The sequence below is a fragment of the Mya arenaria genome, chromosome 11, assembly GCF_026914265.1.
Source record: "Mya arenaria isolate MELC-2E11 chromosome 11, ASM2691426v1".
Lineage (NCBI taxonomy): Eukaryota > Metazoa > Mollusca > Bivalvia > Myida > Myidae > Mya > Mya arenaria.
Genome location: NC_069132.1, coordinates 65,855,802 through 65,877,701, shown reverse-complemented (window position 1 = coordinate 65,877,701; position 21,900 = coordinate 65,855,802). Strand labels below are relative to the sequence as shown.

Below are 21,900 nucleotides of genomic sequence, written 5' to 3'. Positions count from 1 at the left end.
ATAGTAAATATCAATGTTGTCCCCTGATGACCTAAACTGTGTCCTGTTGACCTACTTTCTTTCGTTTTAAGCTACAGCACTGAAATTTGGACCATGTGTACAATTTTGAAAACAAATATCAATGTTGTCCTCAGGTGACCTTTACTGTGACCATTTGACCTACTGCAAGAAAATATGGGATACAAATGTATGGAAATTAAGAAGAAAAAAGTCCAAATAATAAATGCTTATGAATGAATTTGATGTAAAATATCAAGCACAAGAAGTGCTTAACAACTTCTTTTATATTAATAAGTTGACACTGAGACCATGAATTTTTCAGGCGTCTTTTCCGTCTTCTCCACCATGCCAACAATGACACGTGGACAAACAAGGAACTGAAGATGTGTGCTTCGAATGTCTGTGTACCCCCTCTCGTCAACGACTACGCCACCAGCATCATATCATTTGGCGAGGATGAGGAGGGTGGGTATAAAATGTTATTTGGATTCTAAAGAACTTAAATTGGGTGTTTCTGATATCTGTAACCACTGCTGATGACAAACTTTTATACCAGCATCATATCAGCAAGGATGAGGATGGTAGGTCTATAAAATTGGTATATAAGGATTATATGTATACTTTGTTTGGAAGTTTGGAAGATAGGCATAATTATATAAATCTGACCAAAGGGCACGAGTGGGGGATCCAGAAACGAGCCTGAAAGGAAATTGGGAAAGATGTTTTGAAGGGAGAGAATCAGAAAAATGGCTACTCTTTCAGTGTGCTTTAAACTTGAATTGTCAGAGGTGTAACACAATTTACAATAGAATTACGGAACAGATTTATCTAAATTTTGTCATAAATGATCTTTAGTATATAAGCCTTCATTTCTTAATATATTAACTTCCATTTTAGTCTTGAAATGTGCATGTCCGAAAAAATGTTTTTGCCATCTGCTACAAAATTTGAAGTTGCTTCATGGTGAATGGCAGGCACTTGATTGGCTGAGAGCTATTTACAGGGTTGTTGTTGTATAAGTCGTAATAACAACACCTGTGATAACATCGTTTTACATACTATCTAAGTGTTTTTACATCAAATGTTTAAACGCCTCCCTCTATTTAAGATATGGCCTTAAAAAACACTTCTAGTTTTGGTTGCCTGACCTGAGGCTGCCTACGAAATAACGACCCACCCTGCGGTTTTAAAGTCTGTCAGTTTTTTTGTCTTTTTTTGTGTATTTTAATATCTACAGGTAGTTTAAAAAGTTTGATACTGCATACTTCATTTACGCCCTTCCCCAATGATGACAATAAAGTTCTAGCATAAAGCCTAACAAAAAAACAAAAATGAAAAAAATATTCTTCCTACCAAACCTGTTTTTGGCCAAGATGTAACCTTAACCAAACATATTATTTTTGCTTATGCTTAAATGCTTTCCACCTAGTATTTCACTGAAACAATCTCAATCTTAATCTAAAAGTTTTTAATTCAGTGGAAGTACATGTGTATATGCTACCATATCTGCAGTTTTCTGCATTTTGACTAAGATGTTGTAATACGTTCTGTAGGTACTTATATTTTTGATGATTTTATAGGCTCCTTTGATTGTATTCATCAAATTTGCATTGTGGTAAAGTTCATGTTGTATTAAACCTATCAAAAAAAAGTTGTTTAAAGTGACACTCATATTTAAAATCAACAAATACACATGTATAACAGACATTAATTTTGAGTGATAAGGCTTTTTTAACTACTTACTAAATAATGCATTTATGGAAAATATTAATTACTGATAACAAGATTGTAACAGTGTATTTAATAGCTGTAAATGCACACTCAGGTATTAAATGACTGGTGGGTCCTAAATGATTTACAGTGATCATCTATCATCGCATAAGGTAGAAATACTGTGTTTTCTGCACCTTTCTTTCCAATTAGACAAAGTATCCTTCATTAGAACCATTATTTTCGATATTAATTAATTCCTTTTCGGTAAATTAAAACAACTGTATTAATTGTGGTACATGTACATCTTATTTGGGAGTATGAGTGCATCTTTAATATAAATATTTTTTACCATTTCAGGGGAGGTGTACATGCTGTCAACCGACTATGCCTCCACAACTGTTCGTGCCGGAACTGTTTACAAGATTGTCGACCCCATCAGGTAAGCTTATTGCAGTGGTAAAGTTGTTTTTCGTGTCCTCATTGTTGATAGAATGCTGTACTTCTTATCTTTTATTAACCAGGTTTTCACATAGTGAAACCTGATTATTAGAATGACGAACGTTAATGTTCGGCCGGGCGGCCGGCATCAAACTCACCTATGAAACTGAATAACTTTAGTAAGGGTTGACATATCTTGACCAAACTTGGTCTATAGAAAGAGTTTTGGGGTACCTTTCATGGGATTGTGTTTGGGGTCCCTAGGGTCAAGGTCAAGGTCACTGTAACTAAAAATAGAAAAATAGTTGAAACTGAATAACTTTAGTTAGGGATGACATACATTGACTGAACTTGGTCTATAGGAAGAGTTTATATTGACCTATCATGGGATTGCATTTGGGGTCCCTAGGGTCAAGGTCAAGGTCACTGTTACTAAAAATTGAAAAACGGTTGAAACTGATTAACTTTAGTTAGGGATGACATATCTTGACTTAACTTGGTCTATAGGAAGAGTTTATGGAGACCTTTTATGGGATTGTGTTTGGGGTCCCTAGGTTCAAGGTCAAGGTCACTGTTGCTAAAAATAGAAAAACGTTTGAAATTGAATTACTTTAGTTAGGGTAGACATATCTTGACTAAACTTGGTCTATAGGAAGAGTTTATGGATACCTTTCATGGGATTGCATTAAGGGTCCCTAGAGTCAAGGTCAAGGTCACTGTTACTAAAAATAGAAAAACTAAATAACTTTTGTTAGGGTTGACATAACTTGACTAAACTTGGTCTATAGGAAGAGTTTATGGATACCTTTCATGGGATTGCGTTTGGGGTCCCTAGGGTCAAGGTCACTGTTACTAAAATTAGGAAAACAGTTGAATCTGAATATCTTTAGTCAGGGTCCACATATTTTGACCAAATCAGGTATAAAGGAAGAGTTTATGGATACCTTTAATGGGATTGCGTTTGGTGTCCCTAGATTCAAGGTCAAGGTCACTGTTACTAAAAATAGAATAATGGTTGAAACTGAATAACTTAAGTTAGGGTTGACAAATCCTGACCCAACTTGGTATAAAGGAAGAGTTTATGGATACCTTTCAATGGATTACATTTGGGGTCCCTAGGGTCAAGGTCACTGTTACTAAAAATAGAAAAACAGACACAGCCTGAAGTTCTTCTGTTAATCATTAAAAACCTGGTTTCGTCGCATTGCGGCGTTTCTTGTTTTTGTAAATTTCTAAAGGCATTTTGGATTGTAGTACTCATGCACATGAAATATTTCACTATTCATTTGCACAGTCATCAGCAACCTGATTTTTAGCTCGACTTTTCGAAGAATATGGAGAGCTATACTACTCACCCTGGTGTCGGCATTGGCGTCACATCTTGGTTAAGGTTTTGCATGTAAGTCATTATCTCATTAAATAGATCATTTATTGCATTGAAACTTTGGATATGTATTCCCAACTATCTAACCTACTAAATTAATGAAGATAACAATTATTTGAATATAATGCAAAAAATGGGCCTTTATTATTTGACTTAGAAATTCTGGTTAAGGTTTTGCATGTAAGCACACATAGGTTAATATCTCAGCAACTACTTAATGTATTGCATTGAGACTTAATACAATGGTACTCAACCATCTAATCTACTTAAATAACCAAGTTAGAAAACTCTAGTCTGCATTAAATTCAAATAATGGTCCTTTTTTATTCGACAAAGAAATTCTGGTTAAGGTTTTTCATGTAACCACTTTTAAGTCAATACCTCAGCGAATACATCATGTATTACATTGAAACTTTGTACACAGGCTCCCAACCATTCAACCTTCTTAAATAATGAAGTAAGATAACTCTATCTTCTATATTTTATAATGTTTGCCCCTTTATTATGCGAATTATAAATTCTGGTTAAGGTTTTGCATGTTAGCACACATAGGTTAATATCTCAGCAACTACTTGATGTATTGCATTGAGACTTTATACAATGGTACTCAACCACCCAACCTACTTGAACAACTAAGTTAGATAACTGTATTTTGCAAATAATGGCCTTTTATTATTGGAATATTATAATATAACCTATAATCCTTTAATGTATTGCATGCTATTTCCATCAAATCTGTATTTCATTAAAGGCTGAATGTTTTTGAATTTTACACAAATCTTTGCAGGCATCATTCTAATCTAATTTTACATTGATCCATGCATGTTTTCGCCAAAACTTTTCGATCCTTACACTGAAAAGCTGCGGAATAGTCGAGCACGCTGTCTCTATGACAGCTCTTGTTTCAGTTCTCAGTTATCACAATTAGAATATTGGATGAACAACTCTGATTCCTTATACTTTTGCTTGCCATCAACAAATGTAAACAATCTTCTACATAAAATTAATTATATGAGCATGTCGTTAAAGCAGTTCACCAGGCTTGTGCTTATTTTGGCCACTGTGTCCAGTATTTGCATATGTAAGTGTTTTTATCGTATCTTATTTTTCAAACTGTTTGACTCTCTATTTTTCAACCACATAAGACGTGGAAATCCACAGGACTGCAAAGGATATGATGTCCAGACTCCACCAACAATAACTACGCCTCAAGAAAACACACCTCAAAAAACCACAGCTACGGTCAGCCATGCTCCATCCACTATCCCCCCTGTGGCTGGTATGTTGTCTTCATGCCTGTTTGCATGGGTACTGGCTTGTACAGTAGGGCACTGGCTTTGACAGGAGGTTGCTCTGGTGCATCATGGGATATGAGCTAAAAAGGTTATTGTCAACTATGTTTATGTTTTAAGGTAAGGAAGGTACTGTGAATGAATTAAACTGCTTAAAAAAATTAATATGATATCTGTTCAATAAAAGAACCGGAGTCCTCTTCTTTTGAACTACTGCTATTATTTTTTCTAAGGTGCAATTTATTTACAATATATGTGATACACTTGTCAATTTTTTTCAAAACATAGAAGTACAATTCCTAAATGAATGGATTTTTACAGACATTGCTCAGATTTGGCAGAGTTTTACATTTGGCAAAGCCCTTAACCTGTCTTGCCCAGGGACTTTCACAAGAATACAATGAAAAATACATGGACAAGCCCAGTAGTGGAATATTAAAAGATAAATCCTGTTTTGGGACACAAGGCAAGGGCCCAAGCGACAATGAACTGTAGACACATACAAATTAACATCACATTAACAAATACAAACACCAAAAGCAAACTGACATCACATACACAAATACAAACACCAAAAGCAAATTAACATCACATACACAAATACAAACACCAAAAACAAACTAACATCACATACACAAATACAAACACCAAAAGCAAACTAACATCACATACACAAATACAAACACCAAAAACAAACTGACATCACATACACAAATACAAACACCAAAAACAAACTGACATCACATACACAAATACAAACACCAAAAACAAACTAACATCACATTAACAAATACAAACACCAAAAACAAACTGACATCACATACACAAATATACACATCAAAAACAAACTTACACCACACACACACACATACAAATATCACAAAAAACATACCCTCATCAAAATTGCATGAACCTTACTTTTATTGATAGAATTTAGGCAAAAATATTTTTCAATTTGTATGAATTATTCCTTAGGGCATACCTGCTTGTGTATATGTGTGTATATCTGAAAAATAAATGCAATAAAGTATTTAGATTAACAAAATAGCACATGTATGTTGTTGGAAAGCACTTTATATATACACTAACTAAATATATGACTTGAATTTTAATGATGTAGCTAGGCAAGAGAAAAAAATAATTGTGGATTCTCATCCAAAAAAAATACAACCCCTGCTTTAATTCTTTTTAAGGATAAACAAATTGCCTTTGTCGTGTAGTTGAGGTCAAAATATAAACTTTTGTGGTGAAAAAGTTAAGTAAAATCAACCCATCTCCCAATTTTTGGTTTGTCTGTTTTTTCAAATAAGAAAGGTTGCTTTAACGTCATAGCCTTGGTCACTGTTATTGTCAGAGTTCATTATATTTGACCCTGGCCATAACTTCAGAACCACTTAAGATGTACATATGAAACTTAATACACATGTTACCTGTCAGTGACAATAGGAACATGTTTATCAAGATCCATAACTATGGGTTAAATAAAAATTGAGTTATGCCTTTTTATCAGCTGAAATTAACAAACAACAAATGAGCTTTGAAATCCCCTTTGTCGATTGCTGTATGTTTTTCCATTTAAGTCCAGATGAGAATCTAAAAATTATTTTGTTCAAGCTAAAAATATGTTCTGAAAATTGAGGTATCCAGTGTTCAGTAAAATGTGAATTGTTGAGGCCTAGTGACCCCAAAATATGATGTTGGTACATTTGATAGGATTTTTATCAGAAACATGCTTTTTTAGCCTTGAAAGATTGCAAAGTTGCTGATTATTGTGGAAGTATAAAACAAAATTACATTTTTTTTGTCATTTATATTTGTTCAGTTATCAGCAAGAAATGCCCTTTTAAATGATAACAAATTATACCAACAATCATAGGTTCACCTGGTATCATCCAAAATTTATAGTTATTGCCTATTGATTGGTTAAAAGAAAAACTGATTATTTAAACATTGGAACCTTATAAATGCATTTTTTTGGCTTGCATGATAAATTATGGTTTGGCTTAAATATTGTAGTTGCTATAATTAACCAAAAAAAACACATTTTAACAGGTGATAACTCTACAACAGAAGACCATCAGATATCCACCAACAGTGCTGATCTTACAAGTATTACAACAAATTTGGTGTCAACTACTACAATTTCGAGTATCATTTCGAAGTCAACTTCGACAATTCTGAATATTAGTTCAACTGCTACTATTCAAATTAATAACACAAGTCCAGCTTCCTCAAGCAGCGAGAGTTTGCCAAATACACATACAACAGAACATGATCTAGTTAAAAATACTGCACAAGAATCAGGTACTACTGTAAGAACAAAAACAACAGTATATTCTCCAGTGAGTTCAGCCAGTTTGATGAAATTTACCCTGAACTCAAGTGGACCAATGTTAATCATACATGTATTTATTTGTTTCTATATTTACAATAATGGTCATATTGATGGAATACTGACAATTGACTAGCATACTTAATGAAAAAAAACACCCTTTAGAATCTCGTATTCGGGGGGGGGGGGCATTAACAATATGTTGAAGTACTAATTCAACTGAAACATTGTTCACATATTTCACATATTACCAGTCATAATTTGCACATGTGTAGCAAAGTTCCTAACAATGGATTGAATAATTACCAAATTATGCCCCTCGTCGGACTTATTTAATAATTAAAAATATTTTGATGTTATTCTACAGAATCATTGATCACATATTACGAGTCACAATGTGTTCATGTATAGCAAGACCCATTACAATGGATTAAATTATTTTCAAATTATGCCCCTTGTTGGACTAAGAAAAACAACAATCAAGTACTGGCATTTTTTGCCTCACAGCAAGCATGTTACAATCATTTATAAACCGTCAGTGGCCTTTATTGATCATTAAAGTTAAGAATTGAATTTCTACATGTATATGTGCAAGTTTTGTCAATATATTTTGCACCATATATTTTGGAGTATTTATTTTAAATTGGAGAAATTGACTTTCAAAAAGTCATGCATCAAAGTGGCATTTTCAGCAGCTTGATTTGCTTGGTTATGTATGTATTAGGACAATTTTTTATATGGTTGCAGTTGGTGCAGGATTGTTTGTTATTGTTTTTTTACTGCATTCAAAGGCCAAACAAAAATAAAGTTGTGGTTCCTGTTACATGGTTAGAAATAATCAGGCTAGGTTGGTAGGGAAACCATATTATTAAGGCAGTTTTTTTTATTGTCTACAAAAATGTATGTATACTGTTTTATTGTTAACATTAATATAATGTCCCCTAGAATCTTACATCATACAAATAAACTTTATATCTATATATGTGTACATATTTTTACTCTTACAAAAAACAGAATAAGGGTTATGACTAAATAAAAAGGTATATCAGGGAAATGTGTCCACAAAGTTATTGGTGTTTGGCCTTATGAATTAGCAATAACAGCTGGTGTTGTTTTGAAAAATGTTTTACAAATTTTAAATGTCTTGTATAGCTTTTATATTCATATTTGTAGTTTCATGTTTTAATTTATATTAAGACTGGCATGTATATTTTGCTTCTTTGTATATTTTGCATTATATGTGGTACCAGATTATGATCCACAAAAATACTATGTCTTTCAAATGGTTACTAGGTTTTCTTATCAGGAATATTAATCTCTATTTTTTTAGTATCTAATATTTACACATTATTATAGGTACATGTAGATTTGTAACAGGTTCATATTTAATGATGGAGACATCAGGGCAAGCTCATTTGAGCGACATTCTAAAATATTCACAAATGGCAACATTTTGTGGACTGCTGATGCAAGTATTGTAAGATTTTAATAGAAATGAAAAAGGGATTCTCTCAAAGTTTGGAAAGTAGCAACAATTGGTAGGCTGAAATGCAAGTAATGGCAGTTGTAGATAGAAGTCAAAGTTAACTTACTGAAGGCATGCACCATTAAGAAAAAAATTGCTATATGTTTTCAAAAATAATGTCTTTGAAGTCATATACTTATGAACTGTGTTAGACACACAATTTGGCAAAGGTCATAGAGGGACAAATGCATAGCTGATAAAATTACAACACTTTCAATGCAAGTACATGACAATTTTTTTAAACTGCAGGACTGGTGCTTTTGCTAAATCTGATATTTGTTTCCCGTCAATATTGATCATGTTGTCTGGAATATCAAGAATTGCTATATTTTGGCCTTGCAAGATCAACATCAATGTGAAAGATCAATATTTATAGTGTTTTAATTGTTATTAATTGATAAAGCAACTTGGTACAAATCTATGACAGGATCCCTTTAAGTCAAATATATGTTAACTGCAGTTTATTCTCTTTTTTACCATACATCATTATTACGTATTATATTTGTTATTCATTAGCTCGACTATTCGAAGAATAAGGAGAGCTATCCTAGTCACCCGAGCGTTGGCATCGGCGTCGGCGTAAACACTTATGTTTAAGTTTTTGTAAGAGTTTTGTACCACCTCAAATATTTTCAAAGTCCATTGACATCTGGCTTTGAAACTTTGCACACTTGTTCACCATCATGCCCCCAACCTGTACACAGGAGAAGGTAACTCTATCAAGCATTTTGACAAAATTACGCACCTTTTCTACTTAGAATTTACGTTAAAGTTTGCGTACCACCTCAAATATTTTCAGGTCCATTGACATCTGGCTTTGAAACTTTGCACTATTGTTCACCAGCATGCCCCATACCTGTACACAGGAGGAGGTAACTCTATCAAGCATTTTGACATAAAAATGCCCCTTTTACGACTAAGAATTTACGTTAAAGTTTGCGTACCACCTCAAATATTTTCAAAGTCTATAGACATATGGCTTTGAAACTTTCCACACTTGTTCACCATCATGCCCCCAACCTGTACACAGGTGGAGGTTACTCTATTAAGCATTTTGACAAAATTATGCCCCCTTTTTTACTTAGAATTTACGTTAAAGTTTGCGTACCACCTCAAAAAAATTCAAAATCCATTGACATAGGGCTTTGAAACTTCCCATGCTTGTTTACCATCATGCCCCCAACCTGTACACAGGAGGAGGTAACTGTATCAAGCATTTTGACAGAATTATGCTCCTTTTTCGACTTAGAATTTACATTAAAGTTTGCGTACCACCTCAAATATTTTCAAAGTCCATTGACATCTGGCTTTGAAACTTTGCACACTTGTTCACCATCATGCCCCCAACCTGTACACAGGAGAAGGTAACTCTATCAAGCATTTTGACAAAATTATGCACCTTTTCTACTTAGAATTTACGTTAAAGTTTGCGTACCACCTCAAATATTTTCAAAGTCTATAGACATATGGCTTTGAAACTTTCCACACTTGTTCACCATCATGCCCCCAACCTGTACACAGGTGGAGGTTACTCTATTAAGCATTTTGACAAAATTATGCCCCCTTTTTTACTTAGAATTTACATTAAAGTTTGCGTACCACCTCAAAAAAATTCAAAGTCCATTGACATAGGGCTTTGAAACTTCCCATGCTTGTTTACCATCATGCCCTCAACCTGTACACAGGAGGAGGTAACTGTATCAAGCATTTTCACAGAATTATGCTCCTTTTTCGACTTAGAATTTACATTAAAGTTTGCGTACCACCTCAAATATTTTCAAAGTCCATTGACATCTGGCTTTGAAACTTTGCACACTTGTTCACCATCATGCCCCCAACCTGTACACAGGAGAAGGTAACTCTATCAAGCATTTTGACAAAATTATGCACCTTTTCTACTTAGAATTTACGTTAAAGTTTGCGTACCACCTCAAATATTTTCAGGTCCATTGACATCTGGCTTTGAAACTTTGCACTATTGTTCACCATCATGCCCCATACCTGTACACAGGAGGAGGTAACTCTATCAAGCATTTTGACAAAAAAATGCCCCTTTTACGACTAAGAATTTACGTTAAAGTTTGCGTACCACCCCAAATATTTTCAAAGTCTATAGACATATGGCTTTGAAACTTTCCACACTTGTTCACCATCATGCCCCCAACCTGTACACAGGTGGAGGTTACTCTATTAAGCATTTTGACAAAATTATGCCCCCTTTTTTACTTAGAATTTACATTAAAGTTTGCGTACCACCTCAAAAAAATTCAAAGTCCATTGACATAGGGCTTTGAAACTTCCCATGCTTGTTTACCATCATGCCCCCAACCTGTACACAGGAGGAGGTAACTGTATCAATCATTTTGACAGAATTATGCTCCTTTTTCGACTTAGAATTTACATTAAAGTTTGCGTACCACCTCAAATATTTTCAAATTCAATTTATGTAAATATCTCAGCACATCATGTATTGAATTGAAATCTAGTCTAACAGTGATCCATGCATGTTTCGCCGAAACATTTCAATCCATGCACCAAAAAGCGGCGGAATAGTCGAGCGCGCTGTCTCTGTGACAGCTCTTATTACAGTTATACCCATGTCTAATTAATTCCAATATCCCAAAACTGTCTCCCTTTTGTATATTTCTCTTTCATGTATATATTTATTACTTGATGCTGAAACGTATTTACTATGTTTGCTATGTGAGTAAGTTTAGTTTAAATTATCTGTTTATAAATAAATACATTTATTATATTGGGTTTCTAACACTAACAATTGTCAATCTTGAACAATAACAGGCAATCTGTTTGGGTATGAGTGGATCATCCCCAAAGCATGGTAAAGGGGCTTAAATCCCGTATGGAATTGTTTCAAAAGTCAATTTTTTTTCACACCTCAGTTAAGTTGATCCAAATATTTGGCCATGCTGGAAATCCTTGTCTTGCCCTCAGGCAAAGATAAAAAAAGTACTCGCATGGAACTACATGTACTTTTTTTATTGTCATCACGCGATTAACTCCCTTATTGAAGACCGCGGACTGTAGCGCCATGGAACTCTTGTTTTGTGGCATTACTTAGAATCAAAATAAATCATTTCTAGCTTGAATGGCACCCAAATAAGGTTTTACATGCTGTATTCAAGAAACAATGCTGCACTCTTATCAGAACTATTTAAAGAATGCTTTAACTATTGCTATATTTTGAATCACTGCGCGCATATCTATAACAACCACAAATTATTACATATCTTTACGCAAATTATTTTCACTACGCACAAAAGAGTTCCAGCAAAATAACACATTTTTCAAACTTCATTTTGTTTGACTGAGGTGTGAGAAAAAGCATCTACCATGTCTGCGGGTGTAAGATAGGTTCATCCCAACCCTCACGAACGGTGTTCTGCGGAAACTCGGTAGTACTCGTTTCTGCACCCAACGCTCTGGTTTGGATGAGCCCATCTTACACATGCAGCTTTGGAAGATACTTATAATCACAGCATACTTCCGACTGTTTTTGATACAAATGTCTTGAGTAAAATCAATATTTACAACTGGACAATAGTCTGAAGTTAAAAGCTTACATTTGTACCTTAACTTTAGAACCCTTGTTATTATATTGTTTTTATATACTTTACTATACACTTTACTATACACTTGGGTAACTTTTTTCCATCTTCACTGTTACCAACTTTTTCAATGACAAGCTTGTCTGTTTTTTCGTAAGAAAATAATTTAGGAATTAGCAAACAATTAATAATTTGTTTGGTGTTTTGCGACTGACTCACAAAAATGATCACCGCCCGCAATTAGTATTATTTTGGCTTGTGTGGTCATTGTTTTACATTTGTTATGTACATTTTAGGAGGCAAGGAAGTAAAAATGAATGAGAAAAAACATACCCACAACTTAAACTATGGGTTTGGGAGATACCAAACAATTTATAAACTGTGGCGTTGTCATTGTGGTGCATCAACGGTAATGTTGGCAGAAAATAAACACCATTCAAATTACTCTTACGTTAACATGGTTCAAATGATATTAGGTACATTTTGACCTTTTGGTATGAAACCCCATTACTCTAAAATGCTGTTATAGAGTTATTCCTGTTGCTCAACTGAAAAAACAACAACAGACAAGCAATGACAATAACTAGTGCAAACTCCACACAAAAGTTATTTTTCTTTGTGGTACAGTAAATTGCTTCTGTAACACAAATTATGCGAAGATGATAAAAATAACATGATGCAATTCATTGATTATTTTTTTTTATTTTTTATTTTTTTTGTGGGCGGGGGGGGGGGGGGTAATTTGATCTATGAAACCAACCTTATTTGGTTAAACTTGAATTAAATATTTAATAAAATTGAATGTGTGAAAAATATTTTTAAAGAAATCTCTGCTTGCCAAGGAAGATCACTGCAACTTGCGGTGCTTCTTTTCACACTTACTTGACTTTCTTCCTTACTTTTTGCTTAGCCTCCACTGCCCCTCCATCTTTACCTCCTCCAGTCATGACGACGCCTCCGCCTGTACCCACGACAACGCAGCGACAGGTGTCCGTGTCATATGAGACTATTTTGAAATTGATCCGCCAATGGATGGCTAGGATAAGTCCAAATTTCGGGAATGAAAATACTGTTTTCAGAATCGCAAATGTAAAACCATAAGTTTTGGCTTTATTCAAAATGACGAGCATAGCATTTATTTAAGTTTTTAAAATGAAATCAGATTTTTTTCTTTTAATATAAAATTGTGTTAATTCCTATTTTGTTTACAACAAACAAATGTTTATAATATGTTATTGTCTCTTTTCTTTTCCCTTCTTGAGGTACTTTTTCAGAAATTATTTGTTTGGGCACATTAAACAAGGTTTCAGATTTGTTAGACCTTTACTTAATCTTCATTAGTATTTTTTTAAAGGTATTAAGTTTGCAACCAAGGGTGGAATTTGATATTGGTCATATTTGGATCTAAGAACAATGTAGCCAATCAGATTGCGTGGTATAAATAACCGACCAATCCAATGACTTAAGACAATGCTGTTTAATGGATTGACTTAAGTTGTATATTGAATGCCACCCCTTAATTTGATTTGCTAAATAAACCTTCCTGCAACTAAATAAACCAATCAACTGTAAGGTACAGCATACATTTTTGTAATATTTGCTTTTGAAATGTTGATTATTTTTTTCAAATGTAAAATACCGAAGTGCATGTGAATGATTTAATTTCTCTTTATCATAAATGTCAAAGTGTATTATCAAAGGTTATAATGATTACACAAATGTAGATTGTTTGTCAAACATTAAATAAAAAAAATAAAAGGAAATGTTTAAATGATAACCTTAATTATTTTTGTAATTTTAATTGAGGTGAATATTAAAATAACATGTTGACACACTTGTTGTACTTATAATTTTGAACAGCCATGATTCAGCTGGGAGTTCAAAACACAATAAATTGTTTAATGTGATTCAAAAAATTTAAAACACAATAAAATGTTTGAAATTAATCAGAAAATTTAAAACACAATAAATTGTTTGACATGAATCAGAAAATTTAAAACACAATAAATTGTTTAACATGAATCAGAAAATTTAAAACAATGAATTGTTTAACATGAATCAGAAAATTTAAAACACAATATTTTTTTCAACATGAATAAGAAAGTGATGGTTGGACACAAACACGACTGTTACTATGTTCCAGCACTGTTATTTTTTAATTGTACAGGTAGTTTATCAAACAACACATTCTACATCGTAAATATTAAATGACAAACAAGGCTGTATAACAGAAATGTTCCACAAACTATTCATTGTTGTTTGTTTGTTTATTTAATTCTTACGTTAAGTGCTTTATTATTTAGTACGAAGTAAAAGGTTTATCCCTCAATGTTTATGTTTGTGTTTCATTTTTATGTATTGATTTTAAATATTAGAATAATTTTATATGATTGTGAAAAAAGTTCAACAAATTTCTACGCAATAATAATTGATGTGTGACTACAAATACATATCATTTTACGCATGTTAAAAACTGTTTTTATGTCTTGAGTTTTTGAATCAGTCCGTCTTCTTGAGTCTATTAGATATTCGATCTTTGTATAACACGGCATGAGCATTTGTTACAGATTTGATTGAAAATGGGTTATGTTTTAGATTAGAATTGGCATGTTTAGCATGGTTTGTTAAGATCCGATAATAAATCTAATCATACCGAGTGTTCTGTTTTGGTTGGTTTGCTTTGTGATGATGAATGGCTTATGTACACTAATACGAGTATAATATGCATTATGTCTGATCTTAGGCATCCAATCTTGTAAGCTAAGGTCTGTGAAGATCGACAAAAAGAATCTACATAAAATTGACTCACTCTAAAAATTGATGGTTATGGATGAAATTATGAGATTGATTTAGTTAGCTTTTATGATGGACAAGGGGAGAAGGAAACAATGAAAATACAATGAAACAAGCACAGCAGTCCAACAATCCAAATTAACCCTGTTTCGAGGCACAAGGTAAGGCCAAACGACACTAGATGAGAGACCAGTCATTTAAACTGAAAATATCTTGTTAGCGAAGTGGTAAGCGCTTTCGCTTCATACCAAAAACATTGAAAAATAATGGATGTTTATGTAATGACCTTTATTCGTGTCTGACCTTGACATTTGACCTACGGACATGACAATCGTTTTTGTTAAGTTTTTTTATAATCAGTCAATGCCTTGCCTGGTTACAACTTAGGCACGCCAACATCCAATTAATTTGATCAGTAATGCTTAAATCCGACCTTCACCTTTGACCTACAAATAATGACTTACAAGCAACACATTGTTAAGTCATGCTGGAAATCTTATTTCAAAGTTATTTACTTCTTAAGTAAGGAAAAGTTACAGCACACACAGACCAAAATACAATGAATTTTGACAAATAACCGGCAATCTTAACCGTTGACATACATACATAACTCTTTCACGGAAACATTTTCTTACCATCTAGTGATCATTTGTGCCAAGTTAATTTTTAACCCCCCCCCCCCTCCTATGCAACATGGACAAGCAAAATATAAGGCATTTGGAACATTGATCATTATGGAGGTCATTTCTGATATGCTTTTAAAATTATCTCGAATAAAAATGGTTGACGCTGCTCGCCCGGCCACATAGAAATTCTTACCTTCATGTTTTGATATAAATGCTACAAACTATGTAAACATATGAAGACATATCAAGAAAACTTTAAAAAATATCCCGAAATCAATGCATGTGTATGTAATGTAGTTTGTATCTAAGGGTATTTCTAAAGGCATATTTAAAACTGGTTATAATATTGTCTTAGCTCTACTATTCGAAAATAAGGAGTGTTTACTACTCCCCCACCGTCGGCGTCTGGTTCGAATTTTAGGGCAAGTTGGCATTTTCACTTAAAACTCAAATACCCTTCATTCAAATCACTAAATACTTCACAGTAATTCAGGACCATCACACAATGAGGTAACATTTTCAAAATATCTTTAATGCAAATGATGGCCACAAGTTGACTTAGGAACTTCGCTTAAAGTTCTAGGACACATTGCGTCGGGTTAAAGTTGTCGGGTAGGTTGGGATTTCCTCTTATTACTTTATATACCCTTCATTCAATAAACTACATATATCACCCAGTTGTTTTTGGTCATCACTCAATTTTGAAGATCCGTTAAAACCATGTTATTAGAATAACGTACATCGTGTTTCGGTCGGTCCGGCGGTAGGGCAGCGTCAAACTCGACAATAGTGTTGAATAGTAAGTTTTTTCATAAAGTGATAAAACTGCGTTTTGGGCCAGTAGGGTCAAGGTCACTGTTACTTAAAAAAAGGGTGACATATTGGGACCAAACCTGGTATAAAGGGAGAGTTTATGGAGATATTTCATTGGATTGCGTTTGGGGCCCCTGGGGTCAAGGTCACTGCTATTTTAAATATATTACCGTTTATTACTGATTAACCTATGTTAGGGTTGACCTATTGTAACCAAACTTGGTATTTAGGACTTCCATATGACCATAATGGCCAAGGACAAGGTAACTGTTACTAAAATTAGAAAAAGAACGGACGAAAATGAATCTCACAAAAAGCTTTAAGGCTGATGAAATTCTGTTTACCATTGAAAACTTGGTTTCGTCACATTGCGAGGTTTCTTGTTTACTTTTTAATTTCACCTTTTTAATTGCGTGTGCAGTGTGTGTATACCCCGACATTTATTGCGTCAAATATGCTTCGTCAGTGGCAATATTTTGCTTCGAATGATGCCTTATAACATTCGAAGCAAAATACTGCATTCCGACGAAGCATTTTTGATGTGATTTATCACGTGGTATACACACACTGTTCTGACAGTCACAAATATAACAACAATTTATTTTCATTTCTAAGACAAAGAGACGTCAAGTCGAGCGCACTATATAACGACAGCTCTTTTTGAAGTCCTACTTACAAATTTTTACAATATTGAAAAACTACTTGAACAAATACCCACTAAGAGCTTGGTTCTCAATACCGAAGTGATGATTATACATGACCATTGTGAAGCTTTCTTGAGTAAAATTATCACTGCAGTACCATAGTAGCGATATTGACAATAACTAGTCTATTTAGGTACCGATAGTAACGATATTGACAATAACTAGTCTAGTTATGTACTGACAGTAACGAAATAGACAATAACTAGTCTAGTAAGCTACTGATAGTAACGAAATTGACAATTACTAGTCTAGTCAGCTACTGATAGTAACGATATCGACAATAACTAGTCTAGTTATGTACTGACAGTAACGAAATTGACAATAACTAGTCTAGTCAGCTACTGATAGTAACGATATTGACAATAACTAGTCTAGTTATGTACTGACAGTAACGAAATCGACCAGAACTAGTCTAGTCAGGTACTGATAGTAACGATATTGACAATAACTACTCTAGTTAGGTACTGACAGTAACGAAATTGACAATTACTAGTCTAGTCAGCTACTGACAGTAACGATATTGACAATAACTAGTCTAGTTAGGTACTGATAGTAACGATATTGACAATAACTAGTCTAGTAAGCTACTGATAGTAACGAAATTGATAATAACTAGTCTAGTCAGCTACTGATAGTAACGATATCGACAATAACTAGTCTAGTTATGTACTGACAGTAACGATATTGACAATAACTAGTCTAGTCAGCTACTGACAGTAACGATATTGACAATAACTAGTCTAGTTATGTACTGACAGTAACGAAATCGACAATAACTAGTCTAGTCAGGTACTGATAGTAACGATATTGACAATAACTACTCTAGTTAGGTACTGACAGTAACGAAATTGACAATTACTAGTCTTGTCAGCTACTGACAGTAACGATATTGACAATAACTAGTCTAGTTAGGTACTGATAGTAACGATATTGACAATAACTAGTCTAGTTCGGTACTGACAGTAACGATATTGACAATAACTAGTCTAGTCAGCTACTGATAGTAACGAAATTGACAATAACCAGTCTAGTCAGCTTCTGATAGTAACGAAATTGACAATAACTAGTCTAGTCAGCTATTGATAGCAACGATATTTACAATAACTAGTCTAGTTAGGTACTGATAGTAACGATATTGACAATAACTAGTCTAGTTAGGTACTGATAGTAACGATATTGACAATAACTAGTCTAGTTAGGTACTGATAGTAACGATATTGACAATAACTAGTCCAGTCAGCTACTGACAGTAACGATATTGACAATAACTAGTCTAGTCAGCTACTGATAGTAACGATATTGACAATAACCAGTCTAGTCAGCTACTGATAGTAACGAAATTGACAATAACGAGTCTAATCAGCTACTGATAGTAACGATATTGACAATAACGAGTCTAGTTAGATACTGAGAGAAACGATATTGACAATAACCAGTCTAGTCAGCTACTGATAGCAACGAAATTGACAATAACTAGTCGAGTCAGCTACTGACAGTAACGATATTGACAATAACTAGTCGAGTTAGGTACTGATAGTAACGATATTGACAATAACTAGTCTAGTTAGGTACTGACAGTAACGAAATTGACAATTACTAGTCTAGTCAGCTACTGACAGTAACGAAATTGACAATTACTAGTCTAGTCAGCTACTGACAGTAACGATATTGACAATAACTAGTCTAGTTAGGTACCGATAGTAACGATATTGACAATAACTAGTCTAGTTATGTACTGACAGTAACGATATTGACAATAACTAGTCTAGTCAGCTACTGATAGTAACGATATTGACAATAACTAGTCTAGTTATGTACTGACAGTAACGATATTGACAATAACTAGTCTAGTTATGTACTGACAGTAACGATATTGACAATAACTAGTCTAGTTATGTACTGACAGTAACGATATTGACAATTACTAGTCTAGTCAGCTACTGACAGTAACGATATTGACAATAACTAGTCTAGTTATGTACTGACAGTAACGGTATTGACAATAACTAGTCTAGTTATGTACTGACAGTAACGATATTGACAATAACTAGTCTAGTAAGCTACTGATAGTAACGAAATTGATAATAACTAGTCTAGTCAGCTCCTGATAGTAACGATATCGACAATAACTAGTCTAGTTATGTACTGACAGTAACGATATTGACAATAACTAGTCTAGTCAGCTACTGACAGTAACGAAATTGACAATTACTAGTCTAGTCAGCTACTGACAGTAACGATATTGACAATAACTAGTCTAGTTAGGTACTGATAGTAACGATATTGACAATAACTAGTCTAGTTCGGTACTGACAGTAACGATATTGACAATAACCAGTCTAGTCAGCTACTGATAGCAACGAAATTGACAATAACTAGTCGAGTCAGCTACTGACAGTAACGATATTGACAATAACTAGTCGAATTAGGTACTGATAGTAACGATATTGACAATAACTAGTCGAGTCAGCTACTGATAGTAACGATATTGACAATAACTAGTCTAGTTATGTACTGACAGTAACGATATTGACAATAACTAGTCTAGTCAGCTACTGACAGTAACGATAATGACAATAACTAGTCTAGTAAGGTACCGATAGTAATGATATTGACAATAACTAGTCTAGTTAGGTACTGATAGTAACGATATTGACAATGCTAGTATATTAAGGTACCGACAGTTATATTATTTACAATAACTAGTCTAATAAGGTTCTGATAGTAACGATTTTGAAAAATAAACATTTTAGTTATATTATGTTTGTCACGATATTGACAAGTTATGTACTGATTGTAGCGATTACAACAATGTCTAGTCTAGTTAGGTAATGCTTATAAAAATAGTGATGAAAGTAACTGCAGTCAGAGAAATACCGTCAACATTTGCATTACAGTACCTGCACCAAGAATATCCAACTACCTCGATTATTATCGACAGAAGGCGAAACATGACCTTCGTAATAAACGCAGAAAAATCCAACAAGAGTTTGAAGAGGAAAGATCTTGGAGAAGAACGAATTTGGTAACATTTAGGGAAAATCCGCCCCTTCGCGACACAGAAACACAAGGTCAGGCAGGATTGGTTCTTCACGGTGTAAATGTTCACAGATGTACCAGTCGACCAAGTGTTTGGTGCTCTCTTAACAGGCTTGTGCCTCGAACTCCATAGAATACATACGTAAAACAATTCAGAGGTTGTACTTGTACAATTTCACTGGTGTTTGTTAGCTTGTAAATAATAGACAAAAGAAAAAAACAACACAATATGGTTAATGTGTTTGTTGTTGTTTATTTAGTCTGATATTGACCAAATTCCATTTTATCAAAGGAAAACAACTCGCAGTTTTGTGATCTCCTATAGAACCTGCATGTTTTGCCTTTTCTTTAAAAACACATTAACTTAATGTCATATCATGTGGATGTATATGTGTTTCAAGGTATCATGCTATAATTTCAACAACACCATATAAGTGTTAATAGCGAAAAAGTAAACAATAATACTTATATGGATTTATTGTACTCGTAACGTGTGACAAAAATTTAAACTGATTTTCGCTCATCACTGAACGTTTAAAGGGACTAGACACTTGCATGAAAAGATAAAATTGTCGAAAAGTGACATAAAACTGACATTGTTAAGTACAACGCATTGAATTTTATTACTGATGTATCACATCGCTTACGACGCAGTTTTTGCGCATTTTCCAATTCGAAATTTACTGGGGATGTCTAAGAAGTAAATCCCAGTAAGTTTAAATACCACCGGTATATATAATCTGTACTCATAAACGGGGAAACAAAGATAATACAGCTACATGATTGTTGCGTTTATTATTTCAATAACAAATAATGTAATATCGGCTTCATACTAGCTCGCATTTAAAACCCTATGCCTGTTTTGGGGAAATACTATATTTGCCGTTTTTTGGACCATCTGGTATCTAGTACCTTTGAATGGTCAGTTATTACATGGCTTTACTCCTGACCCAAGTGGACCCCAAACCACCATGGTATCACTGTTGCATAATATTTAGCTTATCGGTAGGTCAACAGCCATGTCCAGTGTGCCCCTTTTGCCCAGCGAGGTGGCGCTCAAATGCTCTCTGAACAATAAATACTGTTTCAATGACTGCTTCTCCCAGTACACAAGTACTGAGATGACTGACTACCCTGATGATGGACATGATGGTTCTAGACAACCAAGCTGCAATCATGAATATTACACATTTTTATATAATATACTCGCGCATAAACCAAAGTCGATGCATATTTTCACACTTATTCAAATGCGCAACGGAAATGATGATGACTCTTTTACCGTAGCATACTGCATAAAAGAGCCCGATAAATACCAAATTGCCCAAAAGGTACGCTAATGAGTCCGAAGTAAGGTAAGTAACCAAGTTAAATAGTAATCTTGCATGTAATACAAGTGATGTCCCTTTATTATATTGTGTTATGTTTGAGTGGGGAAATGAATAAGCGACATGTCTCTGTGTTAATTGTTAATATTATGAATCCATTTGTTGTATATTTCATAGATCTATAAAGGATTATGGATGACAAACAATGTTCACAATATTCATTAAACTTTTTATAAATGTACAAAGGTTACAAATTAATGTAAAAACACAAATATCTACACCAATTAAACTAGTTAAGTAATTAAATCACCCAAAAGGTAGTCTATTGTATAACTTAAACTCTCCAT

The 21,900-nt window shown here is 33.9% G+C and overlaps 1 protein-coding gene across 2 annotated transcripts in view; it reads left to right on the top strand.

The window, feature by feature from the left end:
- LOC128207152 (HHIP-like protein 1) overlaps nucleotides 1-20,400 on the top strand; it is a 35,833-nt gene extending 15,433 nt beyond the window's left edge. Inside the window, exons 6-9 of one of the 2 annotated variants that reach the window (XM_052909928.1) lie at nucleotides 323-465; nucleotides 2,071-2,152; nucleotides 4,681-4,814; nucleotides 20,084-20,400. In XM_052909928.1, the coding sequence (XP_052765888.1) occupies nucleotides 323-465; nucleotides 2,071-2,152; nucleotides 4,681-4,814; nucleotides 20,084-20,358 (634 nt within the window). In that variant the 3' untranslated portion in view covers nucleotides 20,359-20,400. Of the gene's footprint in view, nucleotides 1-322; nucleotides 466-2,070; nucleotides 2,153-4,680; nucleotides 4,815-13,160; nucleotides 14,904-20,083 lie in introns of those variants that run through there. The other variant, XM_052909929.1, reaches the window with a different exon arrangement.
- The last annotated feature ends 1,500 nt before the right edge of the window (nucleotides 20,401-21,900 follow it).